Source organism: Adelges cooleyi, unplaced genomic scaffold (genome assembly GCF_023614345.1).
Source record: "Adelges cooleyi isolate 19-005CV unplaced genomic scaffold, UGA_ACOO_1.1 ACOO_flye_CR_arks_rails_tigmint_CR_PRNA_651, whole genome shotgun sequence".
NCBI lineage: Eukaryota > Metazoa > Arthropoda > Insecta > Hemiptera > Adelgidae > Adelges > Adelges cooleyi.
The window spans coordinates 1,066,389-1,085,904 of NW_026096352.1; the positions used below are offsets into that span (position 1 = coordinate 1,066,389).

General features: G+C 32.8%; 3 protein-coding genes across 3 annotated transcripts; 2 read left to right on the plus strand and 1 right to left on the minus strand.

The window, feature by feature from the left end:
* The first annotated feature begins 1,238 nt into the window (after positions 1-1,238).
* Positions 1,239-6,287, plus strand: LOC126844712 (uncharacterized). Its single transcript, XM_050583091.1, has 3 exons — positions 1,239-2,204; positions 3,900-4,001; positions 4,736-6,287. Exons 1-3 carry the CDS (start codon positions 1,239-1,241, stop codon positions 6,188-6,190), a joined length of 2,523 nt encoding a protein of 840 aa, XP_050439048.1. The 3' UTR covers positions 6,191-6,287.
* A 1,408-nt stretch (positions 6,288-7,695) lies between these two features.
* LOC126844624 (uncharacterized) lies at positions 7,696-10,445 on the plus strand. Its single transcript, XM_050582935.1, has 2 exons — positions 7,696-7,893; positions 8,903-10,445. Exons 1-2 carry the CDS (start codon positions 7,810-7,812, stop codon positions 10,247-10,249), a joined length of 1,431 nt encoding a protein of 476 aa, XP_050438892.1. The 5' UTR covers positions 7,696-7,809; the 3' UTR covers positions 10,250-10,445.
* Positions 10,446-12,203: 1,758 nt separating this feature from the next.
* Positions 12,204-18,352, minus strand: LOC126844713 (uncharacterized). The gene is made up of 5 exons (XM_050583092.1): positions 18,015-18,352; positions 16,649-17,061; positions 16,422-16,534; positions 14,535-14,711; positions 12,204-12,637 (listed from the first exon to the last, which is right to left on the minus strand). Exons 1-5 carry the CDS (start codon positions 18,333-18,335, stop codon positions 12,204-12,206), a joined length of 1,458 nt encoding a protein of 485 aa, XP_050439049.1. The 5' UTR covers positions 18,336-18,352.
* Positions 18,353-19,516: the final 1,164 nt, after the last annotated feature.

The following is a 19,516-nucleotide window of genomic DNA, read 5'->3' on the forward strand; positions in this document are numbered from 1 at the left end:
GTTATCTAAACTTAAAGCTGAGGATGGGAGGTGGAGTGCTGTAGAGCAATGCGCACAGGCAAAAAATAACTCTACGCACTTACTACATGAGCTTTTATCTCATATAACTTTAAAAGTAATTATCTAAAATTGGTTTTTGACCAGCCGAAACAAAAAAATCAAAAATCCAAAACACAAATGACAAAAAGAACAATAAAAATCGTGGTGCTTATAGCGAAAATAAGTACAAAAAAAATCTTAAAAATATTCACTAGTACAAAAGTTATTTTAATTGTCATATCTTTGTGAAACATCCTATATAATTGAATAACGGTCGCAGTGTAATTTTTAATCCGTTAAAATTATTTTTTTTCAATATAAACATGCTTACTAAAACGTGGCTGAGTTAAAATTATAATTCGCAAAGTGATATAAAAATTTAAAATTTAACTTTTAGTCTTTTAGTTCCTTGTTCCTTTGTAAGAAATCATTCCTTAATGGCCCAAACATGATAGATTTTCAACAAAGTTATCCAGGATCTTATAGCGATTGTCCATATACATTAAACGTAACAAAAATGTCTAATTCGCATTTTTAACTTTTAGTTACTGTCGTTAACGCAAATAATAGGTGTCAAATTTTAAATAGATTACAAAAAAAATTATCGAAATTACAACAAGAGTAAATATAAATTATATTAAAATGATTATAAGCATTATTGAAAATGTTAATTATTGAATAGTAACTCATTCTTTTTCGTTCGAAATCGATAAAACCCGTAAACAATAATATTTGTATACAAAACAAAATAAAAATAATCAAAACTCTAATAGAGTAATTGGTACTGGCTTTGGCATCGAGTTTAAGTCCTGGACACTGATAAAAATCAACTCGGTAATAATGTTTATCACACAACATCGCAGCGGCCATTTTCTCGTTTGTGAATCATTATAATGTTATACATTATTATTAGTTGTGTTAAGATGTGATTTATTATAAACATAACCAATTAATGGCAAAATGGCCGAATGTTTTTGTTTACATTGAAATCAACCATTTTGCTTTTATATTTTCTGTGGTTTGATTGTTTGGAATCTGATTTTCTTACCGATTAACATTTTTTTTTTTTGCAGAAATTTACACTGCAACCCGTCAAGCAGAAAATTTACAGCATAGACGTGATTATTATGCTAGACAGTTTAGAAACTATCGAAAAAAACAAGATTCGCTTTGAAATATACGATGTGAAATTATTGACAATGACGGAGATATGCAGCACACCGCAATGTGTAACCGACAAAACTCAAGCGATTCAGAAGTACAACAAGAAAGTCACCGCACTCAACTGCGTTAACGCTTTGATTCTGTTGAACATTGTGCATAAGCTCAGCAATGCGAACCTCAATAAGGAAAAACCCAGCAACGAGGTTAAAAAAATGATGGAAAAATTCAAAATCCATTCGGCTCGTATGCTGTCCATGTTGTACTACGGTCGTTTCCTCGCAGCTAGCTGGAACATTATGGTGTATATTCAACTGGTCACCGCAGTGGACTCGGGCACGTTTGAGTGGCCCAGAGATATTTTCTCATATGGCCAGATGTTGGAATATTTAAAGTTCTGTCAGACCGTTGAATTGATCCCATTGCAAAATGCTCACGATTCACTAGACGCTTACATAGAAACTGTTGATATCGATAAAATCGCAGAGCAATTGTACGACAACGCGAATTTGACAAAAACCGCCTACAAATTCTCCAGTCTCTTTACCATTATACATTTACAGCTATCGAATTTGTTTGCCCAACGAGATGCTATTTTCGACAAAATGGTCTTGGTTAAATTTATTGGTCCGGAGAAGCTTAATACTATGATTAACCACGTGGACAATCTTAGGGATCTTTCTCAAACCCATCAATGGCATTTTATCGTATATGAAAACATGCATTGTTATCTAAAGTTTCAGCACATTGTCTACACCAATGTTTTGTATCAAGTTTGGTTTCATTTAAAATCTTATCAGTTGTTGTTTACCGGAAAATCTATTATAAAAGTAATTAGGAAATATTTTAAAGAACCAATGAAATATTGGTCTCTTATAACCAAACCGTTGGAGGAAGCAACCGAAATACTAGATATCAACGACAGTTTATTCATCACAGTATTAAACATGTTTAAGAACGGCAAAAAAGTACATAGTGATGACTTAAGTGACTTAGTCCAAAAAGTGAGTGCAGTGTTGACTATCTGCTTAAACGTCATTCATGCGGATGATTCACACAATATATTAGAGATCTTTCAAAGTAGGAAAAAGAAAATTGAAAGTCTTCATGTTAAACAGATGAACGAAAATGTAAACAAGTTAACAACATTTATTAGTATTTTAAAAAATACTATTCATATTAACATGTTTTTTATGAAGTTTATTTCCAGTGGTATCATTTATGATTTCAATGGCTCATTCTTACCTTACTATATTGAATATGAATATTAATTACAAAACAAGTTTTAACAAATATCCAAAGGCGTATTTAGTTTTTTATTTTAAATCCTATATACAGTATACACACATGAAATAAATTTGTATGATACTACCTAATTAAAGGCCTTCTTTGAAATTACAATGATATGTAGTCATACCATATATGATGTACAAAAATATTTTTATAAGAAAATCTTCATAGTCATAATAGTTAATACTTTATTAACTATTAACTATATATTTCTTATTTCAAACTATAAAGCTTTCACCATCAGAGTTTTACAAAACAATTATTAATTAACAATTACAAAAAAACATTAACTGTGTATCTATACTGTCAAAATTTAAATTGTTCAGCCTAGAAATCGTTGTCTGCACTGAAGAGAGTTAAATCTTATATCGGATCAAGAATGTCTGATAACCGTTTTTATAGGTTATTAAATCTAAAATTACCATAGATATAAATTATGATGAAATTATTAATATATGTGCAAAGCAAAATTTGCTCCGAAAAATTTAATTAAGTAAGTATTTAAATGTAATATTTCACTATATGTTTTAAATTGTTAAAATTATATTTTAATACATTTATATTAAATTTTCATTTTCATTATATACATATTTATTATATTCATTGTCATTATATTTTAAGTTAAGTACAATATACATTTGTATTCAAAATATAACCACTTTTTTTTAATACCGCATTTGTTAGAACACATTTGTTCTTATGCCAGGGCGCTAAATGAATAAACAAATCAAAAAAAATATATCATGATTCACAGCTGCAGCCACTACTATCGACGACAACCACCACACTTCAATTAATATTATATAGTTATTATTGTAATATAATAATATATATATCATGTTTATTTAAGTTTTTGGCCAAAGGGAGTGGTGGTCCTGTTTGCAGTACAGATTATTACCTATTTGAATAATATTGCTTTATTATTGGATTCATCACATCTACAAGTTTGGTAATTATTTTGGAACATTTTAATTATTTGAACACTTTTGTTCTTATGCAAGGGCGCTAAATAAACAGTGCCCCAAGGCGCCAAAAATGTAAATACGTCTTTGAATAAATCATACATTCGGCAAGTCTTGTAAAATTCTAAATTCCACAGGTTTATTTTAGCTTCGATGCTAAAATTTATAAAATAACTGTAAAGTAAGAATAGGTTTAATGTTAAAGTAAACTTCAATGAACTCAAAAAATTGGTTTTAACATCACCAATATAATATTGTAGGTAAATAACCAAAGACGTTTATGCCTAAAGTAAATAAAAAACACAAAAATTCACAGTTACAGTTGTTATACAAAATCCATACATGATACACGTACAGAAAAAAAACGTTAATAGTGATAATTGATACACGTTAAATGAGTTACACGTATATTCTTATAAAAATAAATAAAATCATTAATTTCAAAAGATATTAAATATAAATTTCGCAATGGGTTCATATAGACAAACAATTTTTTTAACGGCATTCATTTTTTTAGTTTTTTTTACAGTGGCTACGGTTGGCACAAAGGTAAAAATGTGTTATACTTATTATTCTAATACTAATAATTATTGTAGTGCATTTAATATTTTTTGTTTTAAATCAAACAAAAATTATAAAATTAAAATACATGCTAGTTTTCCTTAAGATTTCTTTATTTTAAAGCAAAAAAGGTTTATCGATTTTTGTTGTCAAAATTCAATTTTTTATTTATAACGATTTAACGGCACACTAATGAATGTTTTATTTCAAAATTGTTTTTATAAATCGCAATCAAATAGTTATATAAAAGTATCACAATTTTGCTGTGATTAGGCAAATAAATGTAAATTATGATTTTGGTGTTAATTTTTTTTTTGAAAAATAGCATTTTTTATGATTTGGCGAAACGCAATAACTGTATTATTAAAAATATATATGTGTATAGGATTAACGCTAAATTATAACTACTATTGCTTAGCTAAAAAAAAAATTTATACAAAATAATAAATCTAAGTAGACTTGTACTCAGCCCAACCACTACAGTGAGATAATATACCAATTGTACCGCATAGAGAATAAAAAAACAAATGGCGAAAATAACCAAGTAGACTATACATTTTATTATTATACCTCAACTTATCATCAGTATTCTATCAAGTATCCAAAGTCTCTCCTAATCTCGATTGACAATTGACAGTGTTGGGGGCAGGGGTGGGGAGTTAAGCTATTTCTTACAAAGTATGGCGTTGTTTTTTTTTTTTTAATTATTCTTTTATTTGCAGTTCAATCTGGTGCGCGTCCGGGACGTTGTCTTCAGCAGAGAATTTGTCGAGCTACTAAACGATTTTGATACGTCCGAAGACGTTGGCGTGTCGGTTTACTTCGACGACGCAGATATCAAAACGTTGACGGAACCGTGCAAGACCAAGAAGTGCAGAAGGGTCAAGTCGGTGGCCATGAAAAAGTATCGGAAAAAAATGTACGCGCTGCAATGCGCCAACAGTTTTATCGTGTTGTCGTTTCTGCACCAAATCAAGAACGACGGAATGCTCGGCGAAGACGGGCTGCCCCGCGAAGACAAACAGGGACAATTCGAAATGTACAAGACTTACGGTGCTCGCATGCTGTCCGTGTTGTACTACAGCCGTACCGTCGCGGCTAAATGGATGGTTTTGGCTTACGCCAAGTTGATCGTCGGCGCCGACCCGGCCGGCTACGGGGAATTCGTCGAGGAAAACACCTTTTTTTCCAAGTACGCCCACGCGTACAGCAACAAATGCAAGGCCAGGCACATGATTCGCCCGCGGAATTGGGATCTACCGGACGCGGAGTACTACAGGGACGCGGACGACATGGCCATAGTGTTGTACGCGAACGACAAGCTGCGGACGACCTACAAGTACGAGAGTATGTTCACCGCAGAAACTCTGACACTGGCGGGTTTGTTCGACCGCCAAGACGTTTTGTTCGACGAAAAGCCCGAGATGAAAATCTGTTGGCAAGACGCCGAACGTCTCATGGACAAGCACAGGTATTACCAAATGAAAGCGTACAACACGCGCCGATGGCCGTTCGTGATGACCGGTTGCGTTGACTACCACTTGCAATTCCAACACATTGTCTACACGACCGTGTTGTACTACGCGTGGTTCCATTTGGAATCGTACGTGTTCAACAGGACCCGGTTCAAGCACAGCTGCAAGTCGATAAGGGAACTGACCAAGAAATGGTCGTTGATAATCGAACCGTTGAAAGAGGCGGTCGAATTTTTAGACGCCGACGACGGTGCACTGTTGCCGATACTGGCAAACGTGATCAGAACTTCCGGGAAGAAAATCAGAATCAGTAAGTTGCTGGAGCTCGAGATGAACGCGTCGGTCGTTCTGGCCAAATGTTTAAAGGAAACGTCAGTGTTAAACCTGGGAAGTATATTTAATCATTTTTGGCATAAGAAACAAAAAGACAGAGCGCAAGCCGAAGAAAGTAAAACATCCAAAAGTATAGTTAATTATTTTAAGACTAAACAACCAATAGGCAGTGCAGACGTAGAAGAAATTAAACATAACGCCGAAGCACTAAGACAATACATCAGTAATATTAAAGATGTAATCAAACCAATTGACAATATTTTTTTTATCAAGTTCATTTGGAGCAAAATTTTAAAAGAAAAGAGACTTTCTTTTTTGCCTAAATATAAGGAGTATGAAACGAGTACTGTGCTATATCAGCATTTTTAAGAAAACAAAGCAAACTACTTGTCAAACGGTTTGCTTATAGTGACATAGTATACATTTCAAACGTCAATGTTATAGTTTTTTAAGTAGATGCCTACAATTCATGGTTCAATAACATTCATAAATAAATAATAAACATTAATAATAGTAATAGTAAAATTAATAAAAAAATAAGATAAATAAAAATCATTACTGGTTCATTAGTAAACTATTCATTTATTAGACTAGATAGTAGATTAGTGCAGGCGCGTGGTGGAGTCAGATAGGGCGGCAATGTATCAACGCACGGTCGCCGGATTCGAATCTCGGCCACTGGCGGTTTGTTCCACCGGGCGGGCAACTGTCTGGGGGAAAAAACGGCCACCTGCACCTCTCTTAAAGCCCAAAAATGCCAAATCTCAACCGTCTAAGCCCCGATTGGCGGGAATAACGGACGTTAAACGTAAGAGAGAGACTAGATAGTAGATTGTATTTGAGCTGTTAACATTATTCATTACCTAAGAGGATTGCATGTGGTCTGATGTATTGACGTTTTAGACCAAACAGCCAAAACGAATTCCGACTACTTAAGATGAAACGGTTTTAATTTTGTAAAGACATAAAAGTTCTTTGGAAACTTTACTAGGTTATATAGGAAGCATATTATTGATTTTTTTGCTATTTTAATGCAAACAAATTTAGTTTTAATATTGAAAAAATTGCAAATTTAATTTAGTTCTTTCACAAGAAACTGAACTTTTTAAATAAAATCGGCTTCCTACTTAAAATAGTAAAGCAGCCAAATAACTCGAATCTAATCTGTGGACACTAGAGAGCTCAACTGACATTCAAATCGTTGGGATTGACTGTGATTCTACCACAGCGAAAAGAAATTGCTATTTGAGTTCTCCGTGGTCATTCATTGTATTATTATTAATTAACATTATTCAAACTTGCAAAGGTTCTATTTGCATTTTCTTCTTATTTACTATTATACAATCAGATTCAATCTATACGGTCACACCTGTATATCAACCTTTCAATATCCACAATCTTATTTTATCGTTGGAAATGCAAAGACAATAACATAACAAATGAACTGAATGACTGAATGAAGAAATAGTATATGTACGTCACCAATAACCTTTGGTTGTTGTGATGCTAAGTAAACGGTGCCCTACTTAACATGCATTTAGTCAGTCTTTTTAGACTATTGCAAAAAAAATATCAGTGTAACAACCTACATTATTTTCAATTGTTAAACCTTCATCGGCGAATAATAAATATACGATTCTTTTAAATCACAATGTTTATTATTTTAATATGTTTAGCATAATAAAAATTTTAGCATTTTAACGTGCAAAAAATCAAATGCAAACATTACACATACAATAACGTCATCGCTGTGTAAGTAAAAAATATTTAACTATTGTGTTTTTTAAATAAATAAATAACAACAGTTTTAAGAAAACAACTTTTAGTACATAAGAGTATACACTAAATACCAAATTTTGAGTGGAACAGTTTATAACAAATTACTTTAAAATATACAATTTTCAGTTTGTGGCTTGTTTATAAGTTTTTAACACACATTTAATATTGAAAAACATTAAATAAATATTATTACTATCAATTATTTCACCATGGGTGAATATAGACAAACATTATTGTTCACATCGGTCTATTTGTTAATGTTCACTAGGATTACCGCCAGATGGAACGCAGATGTAATATAATTTGTTTGTATTATTAATTTAAGAATCTTATTCATTTTTAATAATGTTTTTTTCAATTATTGATCACCATTTAACTGATTTTTTCCCATACTGACAATATTGTCAGAAAATCATTATGGGCTTACCATTAGATCAATACAATTAACATTTACAAGATTTCTAAAAATAGTTATTTTATTTTATTATTATTATTAACGAGAAAAATATTTCAGTTGATACTTAACTAGTGTTTTTTTTAAATTGATAATGTATCAACTCAGAAAGAGTATTATAAAATTACAATAAGTTTAATACTTCACCTTTACAAGCTTAACCCTTTACTTATAGCAAGGGTCAATTTTTAAATATAAAAAATAATCAAAATAATAGTACTTTTTAGATTGGCCATGAAAAGTTATAAATAAAATAGATGTATCTTAAAATATACAATGTAACTTTAAGGGTTAATACAAGGTGATCATTTTATCGTGAACCACTCAATATCTTATAAGGTAAAATAAATCTTATAGGGTATTGTTTTTATACAATATGATCACAATTTTTACACATTTTTTTGTTCCTTCTCCCCTACCTAACTAATTATTTTTATATCAACTTTTGAAACTTGCACAATGGTTACACATACCTACATTTCATTGGCTTTTAAAAGTGAAAATAATGTATTAAATATTTTGACTGGTCGATAACCACAAGGGTTGAAGTTTAAATAGGATTTGGACACTTGTGCACAAATCAATGCATAACTGTTTTCCTACTCTTTAGTTTGAGCTAAAATTTTGATGGTTTTGTAGCTTAGAGTCTGCTGAACTTATACCCAAAAGTTTACACCTGTCAAAATTGCTTGGGAAAAATATGTGTTTTATGGTACTTTTTTCTGATAGTTTTTTTTTAGTGTACCGTAAAAATAAAATTATGACTTTAGGGGTTAAATACGACCTATTTTTAAGTAAAGAAGTTAAAGTTTTGTTAATAGTGAACCGTGTTTTTTTTTTATTTGTAGTTTTTCAATTTGGAGCGTTTTCGCGAAAATGTTATTAGTAGAGTTTTCGTTGACTTACTGAACGATTTCAAAACGTTGGAAGACGACGAGATGAAGATTAACTTTGGCGAAAACGATATAGCCTTATTGTCGAGCAAAAATTGTTTATCAACTGCCAAAAAGTCTGAAGCGTTGGAGAAATATCATAAAAAATTCGAAGCACTTCACTGCGCCAACAGTTTGATCTTGGCATGGATTTTGGATAACATCAAAGCCCTCGGCGAAGGGGACAAAACCGAATTCGGAAATTACAAAACTTACGTTGCCCGTATGCTGTCTGTGCTGTACTACGGTCGTGTTATCCCGCCCGTATGGATCATTTTGGCTTACTCGAAATTAGTCATTGCCACCGACCCGGGCAGCTACTGGAAGTTCATCGAAGAAAACGCCTCCTGTCCCGACGGCGTTTACACATACCGCGACAATTGCAAGTATAAAAATATAATTTCCAAAATAACCGTGGAAACCTTGAACGTCGAACAGTTCGCCAAAGAGCTGTACGGCAACCAGAAACTAAATGAAGCCTACAAGTACGCGAGTCTGTTCACCGAGGAAAATATCACTTTGGCGCACTTGACCGGCCGCCAAGATGTTCTGTTCGAACAAAACCCCGTGATCGAGCAATTCACCTGGGAAGGTACGCGAATGAGAATGCATGAACTTAGCATCACTCAAATGAATTTGTACAACACTCATCGATGGCCCTTCTTTATGAACCAGTGCATGGTGTACCCCTCGGTTTTCCAACGAATTGTCTACGCGACTGTATTGTACTACTCGTGGTTTCATCTAGCATCGTACGAGTACGGTAGGACTCACTTGCCTCCTTGGTACGACAAGACAAGGCCTGGGCTAAAACAACGTCTAAATGAACTATGGTCTCGCGTCATCGCACCATTGCACGAGGCCATTGAAATATTAGATATCGACGATAATGTATTCTTGCCAACACTGCAGAAAGCGATTGAAACTTCGACTCAGACGAAAACTATTTCAAAAAACATGTTAAACCACCTCGTGGTTAACATGTCTGTCGTTCTATATACAAGTTTAACAGAAATATACACACCCACAATGAGTATGTTTACCCATTTTAGGGTAAAAAAAAAATCGGCAAGCGTGAACATCAAAGAAATGGAAGATAATATCGAGGCTATGGGAAAATACATCAGAACTATTAAGGATTTAATAAAACCAATGGACAATATGTTTTTTATCAAGTTCGTTTGGCTGGAATTGTTAAAAGATAAATACCTCGCTTTTTTACCTTACTATAGAGCTTATCCTATGAGTTCATCGTATACATAACATGTAAGCAACTTTTTGTCATGACTAGAAATTATTTATTTAGTAAAACTAGTAATTTAATAATAGTCATAAATGCCTATAAATTTATAGTGTTAACATATGTGTAATCTACTACCTATATATAAATTATGTAATTGGTACATTCGCAATTTTGGTGTTTTTTCTCGGTATCTTCTGAATTACTCTTATTAATTTTTTGAAAAACAACATATAAAAATGAAAAAACTACAAATATGAATATCTTTGTTTTTGAAAAGAACTCATACAGCTTAGATACTTACTTTTGAGTTACTTACGTGAACTTAAATTTGTCAGACTTCGAAAATACTAAAAATTTAACTTATTATTTTATAAATACTCTAAATACAACTTTTATGGGGATGTTATTATAGAATTTAGATGTAATGGATATAATGTATTACTTACTTGTGTATAATAATTATTATATAATAAAAATAATAATAAATAATACATTTTTGTTTATTTCGTTTAAAATAAATAATAAATACAATTTATTTAAAAAGAGTGTCTCGTTTAATGTATACCTATTTTATTGTTTTCACTTATATAGACACTACAGATGTCTACTACATACAACAAAATATGAAGAGTTAATAATGATGTAGATTGTGTATTAGAATAAATTTAAAGAAAATGGTTGTGTGATGATACACTATGGTGATTACGTGATGGAGGTGTTTTTCCATTGTTAAATGTGTTTCATCCTTTAAATATAATTTATCCTATTACTTGAGTATAATTATAATAAATAATATCCATGTACTTTTTATTAGTCTAGCGACGATATTGGAGTAGTAGTTTCTCGTTAGCTAATTTTATTCACTACTTAAGTTTTTATAGAAATACACATATGTTTACTCTATACCAGTCCTTTCTTTGAGGCACTGGATATATATATTGTAATAATAATAATAATAAAAAGAGGTAGGCAGGATAGGAACTGATGAATGTATTATCGATTTATGTGTAGGTGTGTTCTAAACTATCTTGAATCATTTTAATCTTATTATTACTCTTACATTATTGTAATAAGATATTTTCCACGTACCTTTTTTCTGGTCCAGCGACGATCTCGGAGTAGTAGTTCTTTGTAGATTAAGTTAATTTATTACTTCGATTCTTCTAGAGAAATCCTTTTAAGGTACTGAATATGTTGATAAATACTATGTATTTTAAAATGAAGTCAAACTCAGTATAATATGTGTATTATAAACAATCGCTTGTGCACTAATACTTCAGTTAATGGCTATCCCTCGTCACACAGACTTCAACTTTACGTCGCATACAATGACTGCGCAAACAAGCTTTCCTTGTAGATACTTTACTATAATTACTTACCTATCGCAAAATATCCAACAGTATCAAGTGTGCTCAACGTGGTCGTTGAGATCCCAGGGTTGCGTTTATAGCTTCCCAAGGAGTCGTATCTGGATAATTCTTATTGGACTATTGAAATGAGAAATAAGAGAGTTAATATTATTCAATTAAAAGAATAATTGAAAACTGTCTTGGTTACGTTAATGAAATATTTACATTTACATTGAGTTAAGCTTAAGAAAATACTAAAAGAATCAGTAACCAAAAGTACTTGCCCCAACTAGTGAGTTACAAATGAAGTGTGGCCGACGACTGTATACGACAAGAAGTAAGTGAGAAGTGTGTAAAGCGACTCGAGGACCAGTCTTTGTAGTGTAAGTGATTGTGTGTAGATATGTTATTAAGTGTATACAATCTTATGAGATACTTGATATTGATATATTACAATATATATATATATATATATATATATTATTTCTCCAGTAGATTTTGTTATACTATTAAACGAGGGGAACCTACTTGGAGCACGTCGAGATAGATGAACTCATGTTTCAAAATATAATCATTTAATAAAATAAAATCGATTAAAACATTAATTGCGCATATTTTCTTTAACTCAAATGTACCACTGCTGCCTGTGGCTGCGCTGATATTCCACTGTGCGTGTAAAAACACAGACGTTTGCGTTTATTTGTTTATTTGTTTGGCGATGTCGGGCCAGTTCAAGAGACACGGAGGATTCACTATTACTGCGACAGAGACGACCAGGAGATGCTTTGCCCAGTAACCTTTCAACGTAGAGATCGCACCGCACGTGTACGGGAATCTCAACAAGGCATTGTAATCGCCGGTATCGTAGTAGTTTTCCGGTCTGGTCATCGGAATAGCCGTGCTCGTCCGTTTTCCTTTGGTCGAGTTTTGAGGAGTTGTAGGGCAAGTCACAGTCCCTATAGTTGTCATATCGGCCATTTGGAGTACGCTTGCTATCCAGTACCTGTATATTGGTGACGCATTGACTTAAACCATCAGGAAAACTTCTTCCATAGCGAACTAACAACAAATTTCGATTCGGTCACATTCTACTCTATACTCGCTTTACTAATTTATTCTTAACTCTACTCTTCGAGTATACAATTGTAATATTTTGGACACGTTTCTTACACAAAACCGCTCACGGTATTTTCTTAGCACCGTGTTATTTGTTTTGAATTTTAAAAAACAAATTATCATTTGTTTTCCTATACTTTACAACTCACGTGAAACATTAGGACCAAACCTTTATTTGACATAAAACAAAATTTATTTTTCAATACCGTCCTTCAATCTTTCCCAAACTTTCATTAAGTGACTTATTTGTTTTATATAACAAACACATTCTTGAAACACAATTCTTAAAAACCTATAGAAATTACTTCTTCTCGAAATATTTAACATTTTCATTTTTGCCTCTCACATTACTTTGTTAAGCATTAGACCCTTACTATCCATAGAATTCCGTCGTTATGTTATAACGTTACGTTATTGTTTTCTTACAATTCATTGTATTATCGCCCTTTGCTTATCCACAGCAATAATAATTAAAATTATATAAATTATAATTATTAATTAATAATAATTTAATTTACTAAACTATCGTTTCGCCTTTGTAAATTAGTAAATTCGTGTATCGTATACAACAGACATGAGCACCGAGACATTCTAAAAACATGTTCAAATAAAGTTTCTCGGTATTACACATTGTCAAAGGAGCGAGATAATCCGATTTATGAAACTAAGCGATAAATTTAGACCAAATGGCAAACGGTGTAACATAGCTAATGATTGTTATCTTAGCAAAATTTTATTCTGCTCTTAATACGCATATTATTATAATATAATATGCTACCGTATGTTTTTTGAAAGTCAACCCTTAATATTGCCATTAAAAAACAAATTACTTGAAGATTAAATATAATATTTGATCATTAAATAGAATAAGTAGTTTATTTTAAATTTTCGAGTTAAAACCTTAATGTCATAGAAAATAATAATGTAACATGCAATTTGGATAACTCTGTATAGGTAACTTGGTATAAAGTATAACTAAGTATAAAACAAAAATGAATGTACGAATACCCATTGAATGTAATAGGACTAATAATATGTAATATTTATGTTGGTAAAATTAACTATGAAAATTTCTGAATATTACATACTATTGATCCTTACTCCTACATCTATTAATGAATTCAACGTTAGTTGATTTTGTTACATTAGTTTTAATTTATAGATACAATGCTTAGAAACTTTATTTGGCCGTGCTTTAAGAGCCGTTTGATTCCTATATCTGGTATACTATTGAAAGCCGGGTTTTTTCAACAAGCAACATTATTGGGTTGGGGAAATTATGATCACACAATTGTACGACGAAAATATAATTTGTCCTGTCTTTTGGCTGACAGGCTTTTGCAACATAACAATTATAGCTCCCTGAGTCCCAGGTAATTATAGAATAAAACGATATAGAGCTCTAACATAACACCCTGTACTCAGAAATAAAGTAATCGGGAAAACGAGCGACAGTGTGACCACTTTAAATGAAAATAAGTAATTTTTTAAAGGTTGTTAAACACCGATGAGTCATATGCTTTGTATTGCACGGCTGCAGTAGCGGAAGAAATTAAAAATATGTAACAGAGAAATGTAATTTCATTGTTCTGGTCACACTGCAGCCTTTTCGCTTACTTCATAATATTTTACGTATCGGCGACCGCCGCGCCAGCAGGTAATATAGAATAAGTATGTTACCGGTACGGCCACAGGTATGTCAGTTTCCTACTGCGGCCGGTCACAGTACTGACGATTGCCGACAACATGGGACCCGGTTCTAATGCTTTACTCGACGAATTCGTACTCGAACTCGAATTCGTGTTCTTAGACGTATCCTTGCCCGTATCAGGATTCTTACCCTGCTCAGTCGTACCCTCCTTCGCATCTGGTGCGGAGGTAGGAGCAATTGTCGTCGGTTTGGCGCCCTTAGCGGTGGTGGCATTTTTCCCGTCAATACCTCTGGCGGTCGTATTCGAACTACCAGTGGTGCCATTCAGAGTACCGTTACCGGTTGCGTTAACTACTGGTGGAGGCACTAATTCAACAAAGAAAGCAAAATTAGGTATAATTATATATTATGACAATATTTTTTCACATCAGTTATCACATGCACCCTCTCTGAACGTTTATCGGGTGGTGAACACTCACAAAATTGAACATCTTTTCATTTATCAATAATTATAAAGTTTATTTTAAGCGGTTTAGGGAATGCTGTGTAGGTTTACTACGATTGAAATATCGTTGTGTAGTATGTACTTGGGCCACGAATGCCACAAGTATCTTCAGGATAGAAAGAAAACAAAAAATGGGAGAGTAAAAATTATAGAAGGGAAAAGTAGTGTAACCAGAATAAAAATAGAGAATAATAAAAGTATAAAGTATAAAGAAGTCATAGAACTGAATTGAGTAGCTTGGTGTGGTGTGTCTCGAATGACCCTCGGAAGTTAATCTGCGCCCGTCGATGCTTAATCTCAGGTTGGCCTACACAAACAAAAGCCAACTGAAAAAACCTACCAACCTTTGAATGAAGACATAACTAACAAGGCTTTAAAATAAAATGGGAGATAAGGAAAACATAAGACCAAGAGGCGCAGGGTATAGCGAATTTCACTTATCACTAATAAGTGAATTATTAACAATAAGATAGAGTCAGAGGTATCTTCTGATAATTTTGGTATAATTTATTTATACTATGATATTTGCTATATATATTGAATGTAACGTTAATATTATTAAATAGTAACTTTTTCAACTGAGTAAAGACAATAATTTATACTATTTTATAATCTCCCACAATAACTTACTATTTTAAAAATATTCAATGAAATTTGATATAAATAAATTCAGTCGAATAATAACAAAAATAATGCTTTTAATATTTTCGATATCAGGAAAGTTAAGTCAAGAAAAACGGTACACTTACAAAAACGGTATTTTAAGAAAATGAGATTATTGGAAAATATATTTTTAGTCAATGATATTGTAAATTATCATTTAAACTGACTTATTAACAAACCATCAAAATTATACTTAAATTCAAACCCATCGAAAACCAACATACTAATTTATTATGTCTACTAAGTAATGAGTTTTGAAAAAAAAATCGATTTTGAGACGTGCTCCTATTGTAATAAATATTTTGAATTACATTATAACGTATTAATAGTTATGTTGTATATTATAGTATAGTAGGTATATTATATATAATTTAAAATATGGATAATTAATATCACTTTCTTTTGATTACAATTACTAGTTATGTCTACGAATAAGTGACTCGGGCACAATCAGGAAAATATATTTTTACAAATATAAGTTTAAATAATATTAAACTGACAGACTATAGAATTAACAAATGTATGCAAAACAGTTGACTGACACGAAAGAAGAAGATAGATTTCTATAAAATATTGATCGTTGCCATTAATGCATCAGCGCAACGTTGTTCGGATGAAGGACTTGGAGCAACAATCAGATAAAACCACATTTAAAATATTCTTAGGATAATCAAAATAAAAATATTTATCCCATTTGCATAGTCTGAATTTTACAGTTTGTTGCATCAACTTTTAAATAACATTTCCATGAATGAAATTTTTATCATAATGTAATTGTCTGGTTGTTGTAGGAAGCCGTTCAATTAGTTTGGGGACCAAATTTCTGTATAGTATTCAACACCCGTTATAAGATTTTACGGTTTTGACAGCATTATAATATAATGTGAAGAATGAATATCAAAGCTTACGTGTAGGCATCGGAGGAGTCCGCTGAGAAAGATCTGAAAAAAACACCGGACCACCCTCGTCTCCTTTGCACGTCACTAAATCAGTTTCGTTTGCACACAAAAAGAAATACAATCTGTAATCACAGAATTGCAAAAATTTCGATTGCGAGACATTATGTGGGTGGCTGTGGGTGACTAGAGAATATAGACGGACTGGAGTTAAGAACAAACTGAAAATGAGTACACACGCGCGGTCGGTGGGACAGCTCCTCAACGAAGCTATGTCCGCCTTCATCAACTTGGGATTTCCCTTTTCCTCGGAAGACTTGTTGTGAGGATGACACCAACCGAACATTTCGGCCTTTGTGTTAGCCGTGTTGTTTGGGTTTTTGAAAATTCTCGAGTTGCCGTCGACTTCCGGAAACGAGAAATTGCTCTTCACCGGTAGCGGATCTTCGAAATACAGAAGCGCCAAATTATGTTTGACATTCGCCCGGGTTCTCCCGAAGGGCGTGGTGTACTCGTTTAGCCACGAGTAGTTCTGCAACACCCGCTGACCATAGTAGATAGGATTTGGCATTTCGGTGGACTCGTCGTCCAGCTGCAGTTTTACGATGATCACGCCATCGTTAGAATAAGGGTTAAAATTCTCCAAGAACACCTGAAGACGACAAAACGCATTTACCATATTTTGTATAGAGTTATTGTCCTGTGATAGCCGAGCACATGCTCCAGACACATAATACGAAAAGGAGTACCTACAGGAAAAAAATAATATTAAGAAAGTTTAAACTACTACAGTCCAAACCAAGTACAGTCCAAGCTAGCAAAGTGATAAATCACTGAAGTATTCACAGATTCACATCTCTAAATCACAGGTCTGAAAGAACTGAATAATATACCTAAGCTAATTCTATGTGAGGTTTTATAAATAGGTACTATCTCTAATCTCGTGGTTCGTTCACAAACTAACATAATAACAAATTAGTATAATAGAGTCGGACCACCATTAGAGACAATCTGGTTGAGAAGTATAGTTACCACAATTTGAATACCACTTTGGAAATTTCTTACTGTGCTGGTTTGGATTATGCTTGGTTTAGAACTAGCTGGTTTAGACTGTGCTACATTTGTTTTTGGGTTAAAAAAAAAGTTTGAATAGGTATAGACTTTTAAAAAAATTGTTATAGCCCTACAAACTAGTTATACCTTCAGTTACATTTTCTTACCGTAACCTTACAGATCGATAGAGCCTCTACACTCGAGTAAATGGGTTCACAGAGATAAATATTATCGTGACTTTAGATACAAGAAAAAAAACCACATTTTGACAAACTAATACCTTCTCGCTATTGCTATGGTAGCAAAATCTGCTATTACATTTTTGGGATTTTGAGCACTATTAGGAATTATTCCTTACAATCTCCGACCTCTCCGGTACCGGGATGGTCCGTCTCTAATGTACTGGAATTTTCACGTTCTATTCATAAACTATAACAAACATTTCTCGATGTCCGATTCAGTGCGAATAGAGAATTTTAAAATCTTATCAAATTCTATCGATTCTAGTTTTTAATTACGAAAAAAAAAAATCATTATGTATAAACCGTTTACTTTAATTTCAAATGGGTTTAACACGCATTGAGCCGAAGTAATAATGATGTGAAGACTCAAGATCGTTCCGGCGCATATGACCGTCTCTGAACCGTCCTTGCCGTCGTCTAGCGTCGAATGTATACCGACTATGTAAGGATATTTTTTCCCACGGTCTTCAGCGGAAACTTCTTTGGTGTTGTCACCCACCATACGTTTACTTCTGTTAGTCTTCAACGGGTCCAACAACGGGTCCAACAACGGTCGCAACGGGTCTAACGGATAAAACTGTACGGCTACGCTCGCGGTGCCAACGACCAACAGTAAACGCCACAAAGGCATTGTAAAAAAATGTAAAAAATAAAAAACAATAATAAAATAATAGTAAAAACGAGGTTAAGAGACAAAAAATAATTAAAACGACTGTAAACAGTGTCGACCGCCAATTACGGTTGTTGTAGAAATAGCAACTTACATTACACACATGTGTTTTTTCGATTTTGAGTAGTTTGTTTGCTGTATATTCGATGCCGCCTGAGAAGGTGTTGTTTTTACAATGATGTTTTTAATTTTACTTTTTTTTTTTTTGTCAGCACTCATGATATAATCTTTTTCAACCGCCAAACTGTTTTATACATCAGAAATCATACATGGAAGCGGACTTGGCGGGCCAAACATTTTAAAAAGTTCACCCTTACCCATTCAAAATCGCCAAAAATATTATAACCTAGTTTTAAGTTATACGTTTTATAAAAAAAAACACAAAATAAAATAAAATTACCAATTAATGTTGTTTTTATCAAACATGCGCAAAGCACCTGTAAATAAATTCGAAATAGGCTGTGCCGTCTACACAGCTGCGAGTGTTTAAGCGTAAAAACGCTTGACGGCAATCCTAAGCAGACATTTTTCGCTAAAAACATTATAAGGTTACCATAAAACATAAAAAATTTGCTGTATCTCAAAAGTATTATATTATAATTGTACGTAGAATGCGACAGATTATGTTTCTTTTGCACGCTGTACACTCTAGAGAGAACTTTGGTCTCTTTTTTATAACGTTTTATTTTATTGTTTGCATACAATTTATACTCTAGGTTTTTCAGAATGATCGAAAATAATTTAAATAACACGCCTTGATGTAATACCACGTTACGAACAAAGCTTTAAATGTTGTATTTTCCCAGTTAAAGGTTTTTTAAATGATTATCCCAGAATCGCACGTACCTATTCTAGTAGAATTTTACCAATTTAAAAACAACCATTTTAATTTCCCGTTGGGTTTTTAACATATAATATGTTAAATTACATTAGCCGCCGCATGGACAGAAAGAAAATGTACTTTAACTACTAGATTCTAACATAAACGAATAAAATCAGAATATTATATAAGTATCATCGATGTTGTTACGACAAAAGTACAAAATACATTTCTAGCGTGTAGATATTTGTTTCCATTTCCATTGTGATTATATACTATACTAAAACTATACCTTCGAAACGGTAGTATGTGGAATTGAATA

What these genes read in the sequence shown, in the direction of transcription:
- LOC126844713 (XM_050583092.1), bottom strand. Translation starts at nt 18,335, where the DNA reads ATGCCTTTGTGGCGTTTACTGTTGGTCGTTGGCACCGCGAGCGTAGCC. An exon ending in TAAACCCATTTGAAATTAAA is followed by an intron (nt 17,062 to 18,014) that starts GTAAACGGTTTA and finishes TGTCGTCTTCAG; the next exon opens with GTGTTCTTGGAGAATTTTAA. An exon ending in GGAGGGTACGACTGAGCAGG is followed by an intron (nt 12,638 to 14,534) that starts GTAAGAATCCTG and finishes ATTTGTTGTTAG; the next exon opens with TTCGCTATGGAAGAAGTTTT.
- LOC126844712 (XM_050583091.1), top strand. Translation starts at nt 1,239, where the DNA reads ATGACGGAGATATGCAGCACACCGCAATGTGTAACCGACAAAACTCAA. An exon ending in TAAGTGACTTAGTCCAAAAA is followed by an intron (nt 2,205 to 3,899) that starts GTGAGTGCAGTG and finishes TAATTTCAAAAG; the next exon opens with ATATTAAATATAAATTTCGC. An exon ending in TGGCTACGGTTGGCACAAAG is followed by an intron (nt 4,002 to 4,735) that starts GTAAAAATGTGT and finishes TTTTATTTGCAG; the next exon opens with TTCAATCTGGTGCGCGTCCG.
- LOC126844624 (XM_050582935.1), top strand. Translation starts at nt 7,810, where the DNA reads ATGGGTGAATATAGACAAACATTATTGTTCACATCGGTCTATTTGTTA. An exon ending in CCGCCAGATGGAACGCAGAT is followed by an intron (nt 7,894 to 8,902) that starts GTAATATAATTT and finishes TTTTATTTGTAG; the next exon opens with TTTTTCAATTTGGAGCGTTT.